The sequence below is a fragment of the Oncorhynchus kisutch genome, unplaced genomic scaffold (genome assembly GCF_002021735.2).
Source record: "Oncorhynchus kisutch isolate 150728-3 unplaced genomic scaffold, Okis_V2 scaffold2171, whole genome shotgun sequence".
Taxonomy (NCBI): domain Eukaryota; kingdom Metazoa; phylum Chordata; class Actinopteri; order Salmoniformes; family Salmonidae; genus Oncorhynchus; species Oncorhynchus kisutch.
Genome location: NW_022264116.1, coordinates 17598 through 34781, shown reverse-complemented (window position 1 = coordinate 34781; position 17184 = coordinate 17598). Strand labels below are relative to the sequence as shown.

The 17184-nt window shown below is 44.9% G+C and overlaps 2 protein-coding genes across 2 annotated transcripts; both read left to right on the top strand.

Annotated features, from left to right (window-relative positions):
- Positions 1 to 280: 280 nt before the first annotated feature.
- Positions 281 to 9846, top strand: LOC116369366 (zinc finger protein 235-like). Its single transcript, XM_031819463.1, has 2 exons — positions 281 to 851; positions 9437 to 9846. Exons 1-2 carry the CDS (start codon positions 281 to 283, stop codon positions 9844 to 9846), a joined length of 981 nt encoding a protein of 326 aa, XP_031675323.1.
- Positions 9725 to 11945, top strand: LOC116369365 (gastrula zinc finger protein XlCGF17.1-like). The gene is made up of 3 exons (XM_031819462.1): positions 9725 to 9842; positions 9939 to 11069; positions 11366 to 11945. Exons 2-3 carry the CDS (start codon positions 10091 to 10093, stop codon positions 11416 to 11418), a joined length of 1032 nt encoding a protein of 343 aa, XP_031675322.1. The 5' UTR covers positions 9725 to 9842; positions 9939 to 10090; the 3' UTR covers positions 11419 to 11945.
- The last annotated feature ends 5239 nt before the right edge of the window (positions 11946 to 17184 follow it).

Below are 17184 nucleotides of genomic sequence, written 5' to 3'. Positions count from 1 at the left end.
CGTGCTCCTACTGCGAGATGAGCTTTGGCTGTAAGGGAACTCTATCGAGACACGTAAGACGCCATACAGGAACACCCAAACCGAACCTTACCAATGCTCACAGTGTGGGAAGAGATACGAGTCACCATCGAGCTCAGGCAGCATCAGACTGTGCACACTGGAGAGAAACCTTACGAGTACTCTGATTGCGGGAGGGGTTTTGCTTCGACCGAAGGTCTTCGCAAACGTCAATGCAGCCATGCCAGTAACCATAGCAACCAGTGTACACGGGAATCCAGATATGGCGTCATCAGGCAGTCAAACTATGAATATCAAGATCGAAGACGAGGAACAGGAGCTGGCAATTAATGTCAAAGAGGAGGAGGAGGAAATTGTTGTTTTTGTCAATGCTGATAGAGAGAAACCTTACCGGTGTACCTCCTGTAAAAATACCTTTGTTCACCGTAGCTCTCTAGCAAGACACAAACAATCCCACACTAGTGTCGCACAATACAGCTGCTCAGAATGTGGGAAGGAATTCAGCCAATCGTGGACTTTCAAGATTCACATGCAACAGCACACCGGAGAGAAACCGAACCACTGCTCTCCGTGTAATAAGAGTTTCTCAGCTTCACCACTCCTCAAAAGACACCAGCGAGTTCACACTAAGGTGAAACCTTACCCCTGCTCTCTCTGCAGAAATAAATTATCCTCATCGGCAAATCAGTCCTGTCTCCATGCTGGAGAAGGACCTTTGGCTAGCCTGAGCCAAGCTCCTGGACAGGGATCACAGCAGCAGGTGTCTGCAGCGGTAGAGGAGTCTGTTGTACTGGATGTCAAAGTGAAAGAGGAAGAGGAGGATCCTGCTTTTGGTGAGTAAAAGTGTTTGTGTTGTACTATAGCTTTGATATTTAATGGGACCATACTTGCAACATCTTGCTTAAGCTTTAACCATGAGAAAACGTAGCCCTATGCTAACACAACCAGCTGATAGCATGAGATAACGTAGCCCTATGCTAACACACCAGCTGATAGCATGAGATAACGTAGCCCTATGCTAACACAACCAGCTGATAGCTTGAGAAAACGTAGCCCTATGCTAACACGACCAGCTGATAGCATGAGATAACGTAGCCCTGTGCTAACACAACCAGCTGATAGCATGAGATAACGTAGCCCTATGCTAACACAACCAGCTGATAGCATGAGAAAACGTAGCCCTATGCTAACACGACCAGCTGACAGCATGAGAAAACGTAGCCCTATGCTAACACAACCAGCTGATAGCATGAGAAAACGTAGCCCTATGCTAACACAACCAGCTGACAGCATGAGATAACGTAGCTCTATGCTAACACAACCAGCTGACAGCATGAGATAACGTAGCCCTATGCTAACACAACCAGCTGATAGCATGAGAAAACGTAGCCCTATGCTAACACAACCAGCTGACAGCATGAGATAACGTAGCTCTATGCTAACACAACCAGCTGACAGCATGAGATAACGTAGCCCTATGCTAACACAACCAGCTGATAGCATGAGATAACGTAGCCCTATGCTAACACAACCAGCTGACAGCATGAGATAACGTAGCCCTATACTAACACAACCAGCTGACAGCATGAGATAACGTAGCCCTATGCTAACACAACCAGCTGACTGCATGAGATAACGTAGCCCTATGCTAACACAACCAGCTGACAGCATGAGAAAACGTAGCCCTATGCTAACACAACCAGCTGACTGCATGAGATAACGTAGCCCTATGCTAACACAACCAGCTGACAGCATGAGAAAACGTAGCCCTATGCTAACACAACCAGCTGATAGCATGATTATTTCCTGTAACAAATTCCACATCAGCCAATATATATATATTTTTACATATTGTGTTAAAATATACAGTACCAGTTTAAAGTTTGGACACACCTACTCATTCAAGGGGGTTTTCTTTATTTTTACTATTTTCTACATTATAGAATAATAGTGAAGACATATGAAATGACACATGGAATCATGTAGGATCCAAAACAATTTATTTTATATTTGAGATTCTTCAAAGTAGCCACCCTTTGCTTTGATGACAGCTTTGAACACTCTTGGCATTCTCTCAACCAACTTCACCTGGAATTATTTTCCAACAGTCTTGAAGGAGTTCCCACATATGCTGAGCCCTGGTCCTGTATAAAATTGGTAAAATAGCCCTTACACAGCCTGGAGGTGTGTTAGGTCATTGTCCTGTTGAAAAACAAATGATAGTCCCTCTAAGCACAAACCAGATGGGATGGCATATCACTGCAGAATGCTGTGGTAGCCATGCTGGTTAGGTGTGCCTTGAATATTATAAATAAATCCCTGACAGTGTCACCAGCAAAGCACCATCACACCACCACCTCCATGCTTCACGGTGGGAACCACACATGCGGAGATCATCCGTTCACCTACTCTGCGCCTCACAAAGACACGATGCTTGGAACCAAAAATCTCAAATTTAGAGTCATCAGACCAAAGGACTGATTTCCACCGGTCTAATGTCCATTGACCGGTCTAATGTCCATCTCCTCTGAACAGTTGATGTTGAGTTGTCTGTTACTTGAACTCAGAGGCATTTATCTGGACTGCATTCTGAGGCTGGTGACTCTAATCAACGTATCCTCTTCACAGAGGTAACTCTAATGAACGTATCCTCTTCCACAGAGGTAACTCTAATGAACGTATCCTCTTCCACAGAGGTGACTCTAATGAACGTATCCTCTTCCCCAGAGGTGACTCTAATGAACGTATCCTCTTCCCCAGAGGTGACTCTAATGAACGTATCCTCTTCCCCAGAGGTGACTCTAATGAACGTATCCTCTTCCCAGAGGTGACTCTAATGAACGTATCCTCTTCCCAGAGGTGACTCTAATGAACGTATCCTCTTCCCCAGAGGTGACTCTAATGAACGTATCCTCTTCCACAGAGGTGACTCTAATGAACGTATCCTCTTCCACAGAGGTGACTCTAATGAACGTATCCTCTTCCACAGAGGTGACTCTAATGAACGTATCCTCTTCCACAGAGGTGACTCTAATGAACGTATCCTCTTCCACAGAGGTGACTCTAATGAACGTATCCTCTTCCACAGAGGTGACTCTAATGAACGTATCCTCTTCCACAGAGGTGACTCTAATGAACGTATCCTCTTCCACAGAGGTGACTCTGGGTCTTCCTTTCCTTTGACGGTCCTCATGAAAACCAGTTTCATCATAGCGCTTGATGGTTTTTGCTACTGCACTTGAAGAAACTTTCAACGTTTTTGAAATTTCCTGAATTGACTAATCTTCATGTCTTTAAATAATGATGGATTGTCATTTCTCTTTGCTTATTTGAGCTTTTCTTTCCATAATATGGACTTGTTTTTACCAAATAGGGCTATCTTCTGAATAACCAACCTTGTCACAACACAACTGATTGGCTCAAATGCATTAAGAAGGAAAGAAATTCCACAAAGTCACTTTTAACAAGGCACCTGTTAATTGAAATGCATGAAGCTGGTTGAGAGAATGCAAAGCTGTCATCAAGGCAAAGGGTGGCTACTTTGAAGAATCTAAAATAGAAAATGTAAGAATCTAAAATAGACAATATATTTTGATTTGTTTAACACTTTTTTTTGGTTACTACATGATTCCATGTGTGTTATTTCACAGTTTTTCTACAATATAGAAATTAGTAAAAATAAAGAAAAACCCTTGAATCAGTAGTTTTCCAAACTGTTGACTGTCCTGTATGTCCACGCTGAGGATGGAATCATACTGTTGGCTGTCCTGTATGTCCACGCTGAGGATGGAATCATACTGTTGACTGTCCTATATGTCCACGCTGAGGATGGAATCATACTGTTGACTGTCCTGTATGTCCACGCTGAGGATGGAATCATACTGTTGACTGTCCTGTATGTCCACGCTGAGGATGGAATCACACTGTTGACTGTCCTGTATGTCCACGCTGAGGATGGAATCATACTGTTGACTGTCCTGTATGTCCACGCTGAGGATGGAATCACACTGTTGACTGTCCTGTATGTCCACGCTGACGATGGAATCATACTGTTGACTGTCCTGTATGTCCACGCTGACGATGGAATCATACTGTTGACTGTCCTGTATGTCCACGCTGAGGATGGAATCATACTGTGCTGGTCCTGTATGTCCACGCTGAGGATGGAATCATACTGTTGACTGTCCTGTATGTCCACGCTGAGGATGGAATCATACTGTTGACTGTCCTGTATGTCCACGCTGAGGATGGAATCATACTGTTGACTGTCCTGTATGTCCACGCTGAGGATGGAATCATACTGTTGACTGTCCTGTATGTCCACGCTGAGGATGGAATCACACTGTTGACTGTCCTGTATGTCCACGCTGAGGATGGAATCACACTGTTGACTGGTCCTATATGTCCACGCTGACGATGGAATCATACTGTTGACTGTCCTGTATGTCCACGCTGACGATGGAATCATACTGTTGACTGTCCTGTATGTCCACGCTGAGGATGGAATCATACTGTGCTGGTCCTGTATGTCCACGCTGAGGATGGAATCATACTGTTGACTGTCCTGTATGTCCACGCTGAGGATGGAATCATACTGTTGACTGTCCTGTATGTCCACGCTGAGGATGGAATCATACTGTTGACTGTCCTGTATGTCCACGCTGAGGATGGAATCACACTGTTGACTGTCCTGTATGTCCACGCTGAGGATGGAATCATACTGTTGACTGTCCTGTATGTCCACGCTGAGGATGGAATCACACTGTTGACTGTCCTGTATGTCCACGCTGACGATGGAATCATACTGTTGACTGTCCTGTATGTCCACGCTGACGATGGAATCATACTGTTGACTGTCCTGTATGTCCACGCTGAGGATGGAATCATACTGTGCTGGTCCTGTATGTCCACGCTGAGGATGGAATCATACTGTTGACTGTCCTGTATGTCCACGCTGAGGATGGAATCATACTGTTGACTGTCCTGTTATGTCCACGCTGAGGATGGAATCATACTGTTGACTGTCCTGTATGTCCACGCTGAGGATGGAATCATACTGTGTGACTGTCCTGTATGTCCACGCTGAGGATGGAATCACACTTGCTGTCCTTAATGTCCACGCTGAGATGGAATCACACTGTTGAAGGTCTAGTATGTCCACGCTGACGATGGAACTCATACTGTTGACTGTCCTGTATGTCCACGCTGACGATGGAATCATACTGTTGACTGTCCTGTATGTCCACGCTTAGGATGGAATCATACTGTGCTGGTCCCTGTATGTCCACGCTGAGGATGGAACAATACTGTTGACTGTCCTGTATGTCCACGCTGAGGATGGAATCATACTGTTGACTGTCCTGTATGTCCACGCTGAGGATGGATCTACTGTTGACTGTCCTGTATGTCCACGCTGAGGATGGAATCATACTGTTGACTGTCCTGTATGTCCACGCTGAGGATGGAATCACACTGTTGACTGTCCTGTATGTCCACGCTGAGGATGGAATCACACTGTGACTTGTCTATATGTCCACGCTGACGATGGAATCATACTGTTGACTGTCCTGTATGTCCCCGCTGACGATGGAATCATACTGTTGACTGTCCTGTATGTCCACGCATGACGATGGAATCATACTGTTGACTGTCCTGTATGTCCACGCTGAGGATGGAATCATACTGTGCTGGTCCTGTATGTTCACGCTGAGGATGGAATCATACTGTTGACTGTCCTGTATGTCCACGCTGAGGATGGAATCATACTGTTGACTGGTCCTGTAGTCCACGCTGAGGATGGAATCATACTGTTGACTGTCCTGTATGTCCACGCTGAGGATTGGAATCATACTGTTGACTGTCCTGTATGTCCACGCTGAGGATGGAATCATACTGTGCTGGTCCTGTATGTCCACGCTGAGGATGGAATCATACTGTTGACTGTCCTGTATGTCCACGCTGAGGATGGAATCATACTGTTGACTGGTCCTGTATGTCCACGCTGAGGATGGAATCATACTGTTGACTGTCCTGTATGTCCACGCTGACGATGGAATCATACTGTGCTGGTCCTGTATGTCCACGCTGAGGATGGAATCATACTGTTGGACTGTCCTGTATGTCCACGCTGAGGATGGAATCATACTGTTGACTGTCCTGTATGTCCACGCTGAGGATGGAATCATACTGTTGACTGTCCTGTATGTCCACGCTGAGGATGGAATCATACTGTTGACTGTCCTGTATGTCCACGCTGAGGATGGAATCATACTGTTGACTGTCCTTGTATGTCCACGCTGAGGATGGAATCATACTGTTGGAATGTCCTGTATGTCCCGCTGAGGATGGAATCATACTGTTGACTGTCCTGTATGTCCCCGCTGAGGATGGAATCATACTGTTGACTGTCTATATGTCCACGCTGAGGATGGAATCATACTGTTGACTGGTCCTGTATGTCCACGCTGAGGATGGAATCATACTGTTGACTGTCCTGTATGTCCACGCTGAGGATGGATCATACTGTTGACTGTCCTGTATGTCCACGCTGAGGATGGAATCATACTGTTGACTGTCCCTGTATGTCCACGCTGACGATGGAATCATACTGTTGACTGTCCTGTATGTCCACGCTGACGATGGAATCATACTGTTGACTGTCCTGTATGTCCACGCTGAGGATGGAATCATCTGGTTGACTGGTCCTGTATGTCCAACGCTGAGGATGGAAGCATACTGTTGACTGTCCTGTATGTCCACGCTGACGAGGAATCATACTGTGCTGGTCCTGTATGTCCACGCTGAGGATGGAATCATACTGTTGACTGTCCTGTATGTCCACGCTGACGATGGAAGTCATACTGTGCTGGTCCTGTATGTCCACGCTGAGGATGGAATCATACTGTGCTGGTCCTGTATGTCCACGCTGAGGATGGAAACATACTGTTGACTGGTCCTGTATGTCCACGCTGAGGATGGGAATCATACTGTTGACTGTCCTGTATGTCCACGCTGACGATGGAATCATACTGTGCTGGTCCTATATGTCCACGCTGAGGATGGAATCATACTGTGCTGGTCCTGTATGTCCACGCTGAGGATGGAATCATACTGTGCTGGTCCTGTATGTCCACGCTGAGGATGGAATCATACTGTGAAAATGTACAAATGATGATAATACCCTTTTTGTGTGAGAGCTGTTTGAAACTGCCGCCTGAAATTTTAGCCTGTTGTGTCGGGATCGTTTGATTACCAAAACAACGAGACGGCCTACGGGTCGGAGGTGAGGGCCCTGGTGGAGTGGAGCCAGGATAATAACCTCTCCGTCAACGTCAACAAACTGAAGGAGTTGATCCTGGAGACGGCAGAGAGAGAGACGAAGGTGGTGAAAAGCTTAAGTGCCCATCACTGACAACCTGAAATGATCCAGTCACACAGGCCGTGTGGTGAAGGCCATAACAGCGCCTCTTCAACCTCCCCAGGAGGCTCAGGAAATTTGACTTGGCCTCCCGGAGACCCTCAAACTTCTACAGATGCACCTTTGAGAGCATCTAGTCGGGCTGTATCACCGCCTGGTACGGTAAATGCACCGTCTGCAAACCACAGACGGGAGCACGCTGCCTGCCCTCCAGGACATCTACAGCCCCCGGTGTCACAGGAAGGCCAAGAAAGATCATAATGGACTTTCAGCCACCCGAGCCACAGCCTGTTCACCCTGCCTACATCTAGAAGATCATCATAATCTGCCGTTGTTATTGCAGTGTACGTAGGCACTGTTACTAACCGGCTACCACGTTAGAATGCTGCCTATGGACATAGTCACTGTTACTAACCTGCTACCACCGTAACTGCGGCCCTATGGACATAGTCACTGTTCCTAGCCGGCTACCACCTTAGACTGCTGCCCTAATCTATGGGACTAGTCACTGTTACTAACTGGCTACCACTTAGACTGCTGCCCTATGTACATAGTCACTGTTACTAGCCGGCTACCACCTTAGACTGCTGCCCTATGGACATAGTCACTGTTTACTAGCCGGCTACCACCTTAGACGGTGCTGCCCTATCTATGGGACATAGTCACTGTTACTAGCCGGCTACCACCTTAGACTGCTGCCCTATGGACATAGTCACTGTTACTACACCGGCTACCACGTTAGACTGCTGCCCTATGGACATAGTCACTGTTACTAGCCGGCTACCACGTTAGACTGCTGCCCTATGGACATAGTCACTGTTACTAACCGGCTACCACCTTAGACTGCTGCCCTATCTATGGGACATAGTCACTGTTACTAGCTGGCTACCACCTCAGACTGCTGCCCTATCTATGGGACATAGTCACTGTTACTAGCCGGCTACCACCTTAGACTGCTGCCCTATGGACATAGTCACTGTTACTAGCCGGCTACCACCTTAGACTGCTGCCCTATGGACATAGTCACTGTTACTAGCCGGCTACCACCTTAGACTGCTGCCCTATCTATGGGACATAGTCACTGTTACTAGCTGGCTACCATCTTAGACTGCTGCCCTATGTACATAGTCACTGTTACTAGCCGGCTACCACCTTAGACTGCTGTCCTATGGACATAGTCACTGTTACTAGCCGGCTACCATCTTAGACTGCTGCCCTATCTATGTACATAGTCACTGTTACTAACCGGCTACCACCTTAGACTGCTGCCCTATCTATGGGACATAGTCACTGTTACTAGCTGGCTACCACCTCAGACTGCTGCCCTATCTATGGGACATAGTCACTGTTGCTAGCCGGCTACCACGTTAGACTGCTGCCCTATGGACATAATCACTGTTACTAACTGGCCACCACCTTAGACTGCTGCCCTATCTATGTACATAGTCACTGTTACTAGCCGGCTACCACCTTAGCCTGCTGCCCTATGGACATAGTCACTGTTACTAGCTGGCTACCACCTTAGACTGCTGCCCTATGGACATAATCACTGTTACTAGCCGGCTAGCTAGTACACACCGTTGTACACACCGTTCCTATTCATATACTGTCTATACATTGTATATATATTCTGAACTGTTCTGATACATTTTGGTGGGATTTGTATGTATTATCTAATATTGCTAGGTAACACTGCACTGTTGGAGCATCACCTGCTATAACAACGGCAGAATACTGTGTTCACGACCAATAATATTTAATTAGATTTTAAGTGGAACAGCCTTGATTTGGAGGTTTAAAATATGCTTCTGGTGGTTAGCTTAGGGCTAACTGTGCCAGGTTATCTCATGGGAAAAGCTAACATGTAGCATTTTTGATAAAAGTATGGGCCCTATAATTTTACAATATTTATTTATTTTCTGTTTCGTCAGGAACAAATATTTTGACTTAGTCAGGGTGTTAACTAATTTGAGTTAATCCATATTTATGTCGTTACCACAGAAGAGAGACCTGACCGCTGCTCTGAGAGTGAAGGGAGTCCCTCTACAACAGGACTACCTGAACAACACCAGGGGAATCACACAGCTAAGAAGATTCACTGCTGTTCAGTGTGTGGAAAAAACTGTCAGAAGTTATCAAAACTACAAATACACATGAGAACTCACACAGGCGAAAAACCTTACTCCTGCTCTGTCTGCGGGAAGCAATTCAGTGACAAAGGAAACCTGAAAAAACACCAGACGTTGCACACAGGAGAGAAGCTGTACAGTTGCTCCGTGTGTGGGGGAGAGTTTCTCTTCATCGTCAAATCTTACCAAACACCAGAGAACACACACAGGAGAGAGTCATGGTTTTACACCAGCACTGGTTATCATAGTGAAAGAGGAGGAAGAGGATCCTGCTTTTGGTAAGTTTAACATTCAGTTATTCCAAGGACGAAAAAATATTTTTTGTTACAGTTCCAAATTTTCACATAGTTTATCCATCCCATCTTATCCCACAGCAGAGAGACAGGACCACTGCTCTGACAGTGAAGGGAGTCCCTCTACATCAGGACTACCTGAACAACACCAGGGGAATCACACAGCTAAGAAAATTCACTGCTGTTCAGTGTGCGGACAAGACTGCAAAAAGTTATCAAAACTGCTAATACATATGAGAATACACACAGGAGAAAAGCCATACCCTTGCTCTGTGTGTGGAAAGCAGTTCCGTGTAAAAAGACATCTTCAAGACCACCAGATAGTGCACACTGGAGAGAAACCTTACGTCTGCTCCAAATGTGACAAGAGGTTTGGTTTTGCCTCAGCCTTGAAAAGGCACCAGTGGTTACACGCAGAAGAGAAACCTTACTCCTGCTCTGTGTGTGGGAAGGGTTTTAGCTTACAATCACGCATGAAGGAACACTTCCTGATGCACTCAGGAGAGAAACCCCACTCCTGCTCTGTCTGTGGAAAGAGTTTCAGCCGTCCAGATCAGCTAAAGGACCACTCTCTGCAACACACAGGGAAACCCCACCACTGTTCTGTGTGTGAGCAAAGCTTTGCCTTGTCTAAACAACTCCTGAAGCACGAGAAGACTCACACAGGAAAGAGACCTTATAGTTGCTCTGTGTGTGGGAAGAGTTTCAGTGAGAAGGCGTATCTTGAAGACCACCGGTCAGTGCACACTGGAGAGAAACGACACCCTTGCCCTGATTGTGACAAGAGGTTTGGATGTGCTTCGTCCTTGCGTAAACACAGACTGTTGCACATAGAAGGGAAATCCCACTCCTGCTCTGTGTGTGGGAAGAATTTTTCTGAAGCACGTTACTTGAAGGAGCATTTCCGGACACACACTGGAGAGAAACCTTTCTCCTGCACTGTCTGCGATAAGAGTTTTGCAAGATCAGCAGGCCTTAAAGTCCACCTCAGATATCATACAGGAGAGAAACCTTACAACTGTCCTAAATGTGGCCAGAGCTTCATTAGTTCTCAAAAACTTCAGAGACATCAGAAAACTCATGCTGGTTTACCACCTGTTGAGTTTCAAAACCCTGTTACAACTGAAGGAGAGAGGGAAGGAGAAGGTGAGGAAGTTGGTGGTCTGATTCATTCAGCTGGAGAAGAGGTTGGTTGGGATCTTCATCGTCTCGGTAAGTGGAAGCAGAACAGCCATGAATTACATGAATACAATATTGACTTTGAATGAACATCGCTCTTTTATTTAAAAAATGTTTTTTATTTTATTAAGTAGCTGTGATTGTTTTCAATTAAAATAAACAAATATCTTCGTAGATAAGAGCAAATTCTCAAGCAAAATTTTTTATTATTTTCATAATTTCACAGTATTTTTTTTCCAACCTCATAGTGTGGAAATGTGTATAAAAGACAGGAAATCACATGTTTGACGTTACTGGACCTTCTAACCTATGTTTTCTCATTCACATAGACGAGAGTTCGGAGGGGAGAACCTCTACATCAGGAGAACCTAAAGAAACCTAGGGGAATCTCAAAGCTCAGAGAGACAGTTGCTCTGTGTGTGGGACAGACTGGCAACGGTTATTTGATCTGAAAAAGACACATGACATGTTAAACCGTACAGATATTTTGTTTGTGGGAAGAGTTTTAGACGAGCAGTCCTGATGAAGCATCACTTCTGGACACACAAAGGAGACACATGGGGAGAAACCTTACCCCTGTTCTGTCTGTGGGAAGGCTTTAACAAGATCATCAGACCTTAACATACACAGTAGAGTTCATACAGGAGAGAAACCTTACAGCTGTGACGAATGTGGCCAGAGACTCAACACTCCTCAGAGTCTTGGGAGACACAAGAAGAGATGCCACATCTCACTTCCTGAGGAGGACCAGGCTGGCGGGGTCAAGACTGAAGAGCCAATAGTATCAGAGATGAAGAGGAGGAGACAACCTCTTATATCAACAGTAGCATGGTGGAAACAAGAACCTGAACATCTTGACGTAAAATATATACAGTGCCTTCGGGAAGTATTCAGACCCCTTGACTTTTTACACATTTTTTAACGTTACAGCCTCATTTTAAAATGGATTAAATTGTTTTTTTCCCCTCATCAACATTCACACAATACCAATGACAAAGCAAAAACAGGTATTTTTTTCCTGGAAATGTCACATTTACATACAGTTGAAGTCAGAGGTTTACATATTCCTTAGCCAAATACATTTAAACTAAGTTTTTCACAATTCCTGACATTTAATCCTAGTAAGAATTCCTTGACTTAGGTCAGTTAGGATCACCACTTTATTTTAAGAATGTGAAATGTCAGAATAATAGTAGATAATTATTTACTTCAGCTTTTATTTATTTCATCACATTCTCAGTGGGTCAGAAGTTTCCGTACACTCAATTAGTATTTGATAGCATTGCCTTTAAATTGTTTAACTTGGGTCAAACGTTTCGAGTAGCCTTCCACAAGCTTCCCACAATAAGTTGGGTGAATTTTGGGTCATTCCTCCTTACAGATGTAACTGAGTCAGGATTGTAAGCCTCCTTGCTCCTTGCACTCCTCACACACGCTTTTTCAGTTCTGCCCACACATTTTCTATAGGATGGAGGTCAGGGATTTGTGATGGCAACACCAATACCTTGACTTTGTTGTCTTGAAGCCATTTTGCCACAACTTTGGAAGTATGTTTGGGGTCATTGTCCATTTCGAAGACCCATTTGCAACCAAGCTTTAATTTCCTGACTGATGTCTTGAGATGTTGCTACATCATTTTCCTCCCTCATGATGCCATCTATTTTGTGAAGTGCAACAGTCCCTCCTGCAGCAAAGCACCCCCACAATATGATGCTACCCACCCCCGTGCTTCACGGTTGGGATGGTGTTCTTTGGCTTGCAAGCCTCCCCCTTTTTCCTCCAAACATAACGATAGTCATTATGACCAAACAGTTATATTTTTGTTTCATCAGACCAGAGGACATTTCTCCAAAAAGTACAATCTTTGTCCCCATGTGCAGTTGCAAACCGTAGTCTGGCTTTTTTAGGGCGGTTTTGGAGCAGTGGCTTCTTCCTTGCTGAGCGGCCTTGCAGGTTATGTCGATATAGGACTCGTTTTACTGTGGTTATAGATACTTTTGTACCTGTTTCCTCCAGCATCTTCACAAGGTCCTTTGCTGTTCTGGGATTGATTTGTTCTTTTTCGCACCAAAGTACGTTCATCTTTAGGAGACAGAATGCATCTCCTTCCTGAGCGGTATGATGGCTGCATGGTCCCATGGTGTTTATACTTGCGTACTATTGTTTGTACAGATGAACGTGGTACCTTCAGGCGTTGGGAAATTCTTGGCTGATTTCTTTAGATTTTCCCATGATGTCAAGCAAAGAGGCACTGAGTTTGAAGGTAGGCCTTGAAATACATCCACAGATACACCTCCAATTGACTCAATTAGCCTATCAGATGCTTCTAAAGCCATGACATAATTGTCTGGAATTTTCCAAGCTGTTTAAAGGCACAGTCAACTTAGTGTATGTAAACTTCTGACCCACTGAAATTGTGATACAGTGAATTTATAAGTGAAATAATCTGTAAACTATTTTTGGAAAAATTACTTGTGTCATGCACAAAGTAGATGTCCTAACCGACTTGCCAAAACTATAGTTTGTTCACAAGAAATGTGTGGAGTGGTTGAACAACGAGTTTTAATGACTCCAACCAAAGTGTATGTAAACTTCTGACTTCAGCTGTAAGTATTCAGACCCTTTACTCAGTTCTTTGTTGAAGCGCCTTTGGCAGCGATTACAGCCTCTAGTCTTCTTGGGTATGATGCTTGGCAAACCTGTATTTGGGGAGTTTCTCCCATTCTTCTCTGCAGATCCTCTCAGACTCTGTCAGGTTGTAAGGGGAGCGTTGCTGCACAGCTATTTTCAGGTCTCTCCAGAGATGATTGATCGGGTTCATTTCCGAGCCCTGGCTGGGCCACTCAAGGACATTCAGAGACTTGTCCTGAAGTCACTCCTGTGTTGTCTTGGCTGTGTGCTTAGGGTCGTTGTCCTGTTGGAAGGTGAACCTTCGCCCCGGTCTGAGCGCTCTGGAGCAAGTTTTCATCAAGGATCTCTCTGTCCTTTGCTCTGTTCTTCTTTCCCTCGATCCTGACTAGACTCTCAGTCCCTTCTTCTGAAAAACAGGTGTGTGCCTTTACAAATCATGTCCAGTCAGTTGAATTTACACCAGGTGGACTCCTATCAAGTTGTAGATCCATCTCAAGGTTGATCAATGGAAACAGGATGCACCCGAGCTCAATTTAGAGTCTCAGCAAAGGGTCTGAAAACGTATTTAATTTTAATTAATTTAATTACAAAAAAATTGCCAGCGTGTCTAAAAACCTGTTTCAGCTTTGCGTCGTTGTGGGGTATTGTGTCATTGTGGGGTACAGTGGCGTTGTGGGGTACGGTGTCGTTATGGTGTCGCTGTGGGGTACTGTGTCGCTGTGGGGTGTGGTGTCATTGTGGGGTATGGTGTCGTTGTTGGGTATGGTGTCGTTGTGGGGTATGGTGTCATTGTGGGGTATGGTGTCGCTGTGGGGTGTGGTGTCGCTGTGGGGTGTGGTGTCGCTGTGGGGTGTGGTGTCGCTGTGGGGTATGGTGTCGCTGTGGGGTATAGTGTCGCTGTGGGGTATAGTGTCGCTGTGGGGTATAGTGTCATTGTGGGTGTTACGCACGCCTCTATGAAGAGGGAACGCAACACCCTGCTACAACTAAACTCTCCGTGAAGCGAAAAAGGTATGGACTGTAGGTGCGAGTAAGGATGACAACATGCAGAATGTGGTACCGTTTACAAGGACTTTATTCCTTTACACGGTAATATGGGGAAAAGGGGCTGGACGGAACCAAAGCAAAGAAAGTACATCTCAAAGCCCCCCCCCTCTCCTATCTTACCTGCCTACCCACTACTTACCTAATTTAGCACCACCTGGTGCCCTAACCAAAATACAGGGGGTGGTCCGCCCAGGTCTTACCTAGTGTGCCTAGACAATGAATATACTACGGGTATATGTATACCCGCGGGCCTCTTGCCTAAGCACTCCCTAGGTGCCTTCCCCTTTCCCCCTGGGAACAAATGAAACAGAATATTAAACAATTTCACGAACAAACTAAGAAAAAGGACATCAAATAAGCTCCATCTGAGCAACAAACTCACAAAACATACCAACTCTCTGCAATGAACTCCCAGCAAAATCAACCTCTAGCAAAATCTCTCTAGCAAAATGTCTGCAATGACCTCCCAGAAAATCTCTATATCTCTAGCAAAATCTCTCAGCAATCCCTACCTCCAAAATCTTTAGCAAATCAACCTCTAGCAAAATCTCTGCAATGACCTCCCAGAAAAGCTCTACCTCTAGCAAAATCTCTCTCAGCAATCCCTACCTCCAAATCTCTCTCTCCTGAACAGAACACTGGCTTTTATATAGCTTCTGAAGGAATGGGTAATTGGAGACAGCTGTGTCTTGGCGAGGGGGCGGGGTCAGCTCTCCAATTAACCATGGAGTCGACCAATCAGCTGCTTGAGGGATTTCAGGAAGCCATTTCCTGAAATAAACACATGCAAATACACAAACTGGGGAACGTAACAGTGGGGTATAGTGTCGTTGTGGGGTATAGTGTCGCTGTGGGGTGTGGTGTCGCTGTGGGGTGTGGTGTCGCTGTGGGGTGCGGTGTCGCTGTGGGGTGCGGTGTCGTTTTGGGGTACGGTGTCGTAGTGGGGTACTGTGGCGCTGTGGGGTATAGTGGCGCTGTGGGGTATTGAGTCGTATTGGGTTTTTATGGGGCATTATGGGGTATTGTGTCGTTGTGGGGTATTGGGCTTTATAGGGCATTGTGGCACTATGGGGTATTGAGTCACGGTGGTGTATTGGGTTTTATGCGGTATTGTGGCATTGTGTCGTATTGTGTTGTTGTTGTGGGGTAATGGGGCATTGTGGGGTATTGGGGCATTTTGGCATTATGGGGTTGTGGGTTATTGTTGTGTCATTGGGGTATTGTGGGGTAATGGGACATTGGGGTGTTGTGGCATGGCGGCGTATTGTGTTTTTATGGGGTATTGTCGTATTGTTTCGTGTGGAAATAGATGAGGATTTTATAATTAATCCATTTTAGAATAAGGCTGTAACGTAACAGAATGTGTAAAAAGTCAAGGGGTCTGAATAGTTTCTGAAGGCACTGTGCATCTTGGAAGAACACGGGTGTATGTTTACAAGAATCTCTCTTTTATTTCGATGTTTATACTCAACAAAGACGGCTAAATATTATGAAAATATGTTATCTGTAGTGTTGTGTCGAAAAATAAAGAGCCCCAGTAAATAATGACTTTGATTGGTTCTTTCATTTGTGATACACAGTAAGCAAATGTCATTAACAAGAGTTACCTCAGGTGTGTTAGAAGATACACCTTAGTTACCTGGTTTGGAGGAGAGGATAATCGATATGTCACTGCAGGGTTGGGGTGAATTTCAATACCTTATGAAAGTAACGTGTCATTTTAACTTCTGGTTTTGTAGGCTAAAAATGGGCTCCAAATGGTCATCTTGAAATTAATTTGAGATGTATAGTACCAGGCAAAGGTTTGGACACACCTACTCATTGAAGGGTTTTTCATTATTTTGTACTATTGTTCTACAATGATGTGGACAATTTGGGAGTTTAAGAAACAAACATGCATGTAAATAATTATCTTCTCAATGAGACATTAAATAAGAACAATACAATCATAGCAATTTCAAATGAATATCGAAATGAAAAACCTTATTTTAGCCTATTAGTATTCTACCATGTGTGTTTTCACTTTACCTAAAACCTAATATAACTCAAACGGAAAGCATTTGCATTTTTGCGCAGTCCATTGTAGAACAATAGTGACGACATCAACACTATGAAATAACACATGGAATCATGTAGTAACCAAGTGTTAAACAGATCAATATTTAAACATAAATATATTTGAGATTCTTCAAAGTAGCCACCCTTTGCCTTGATGACAGCTTTGCACGCTCTTGGCATTCTCTCAACCAGCTTCATGAGAAATGCTTTTTTCCCCAACAGTCTTGAAGGAATTCCCACATATGCTGAGCACATGTTGGCTGCTTTTCCTTCACTCTGCGGTCCAACTTATCCCAAACCATCTCGATTGGGTTGAGGTCGGGTGATTGTGGAGACCAGGTCATCTGATGCAGCCCTCTATCACTCTCCTTACACAGCCTGGGGGGGTGTTTTGGGTCATTGTCCCGTTGAA

Excerpts from the sequence above, each read along its gene's own strand:
- LOC116369366 (XM_031819463.1), top strand. The coding sequence starts at position 281 with ATGGCGTCATCAGGCAGTCAAACTATGAATATCAAGATCGAAGACGAG. Across the intron at positions 852-9,436 it reads AGAGGAGGATCCTGCTTTTG|AAGAGAGACCTGACCGCTGC; the intron begins GTGAGTAAAAGT and ends TCGTTACCACAG.
- LOC116369365 (XM_031819462.1), top strand. The coding sequence starts at position 10,091 with ATGAGAATACACACAGGAGAAAAGCCATACCCTTGCTCTGTGTGTGGA. Across the intron at positions 11,070-11,365 it reads TTGGGATCTTCATCGTCTCG|ACGAGAGTTCGGAGGGGAGA; the intron begins GTAAGTGGAAGC and ends TCATTCACATAG.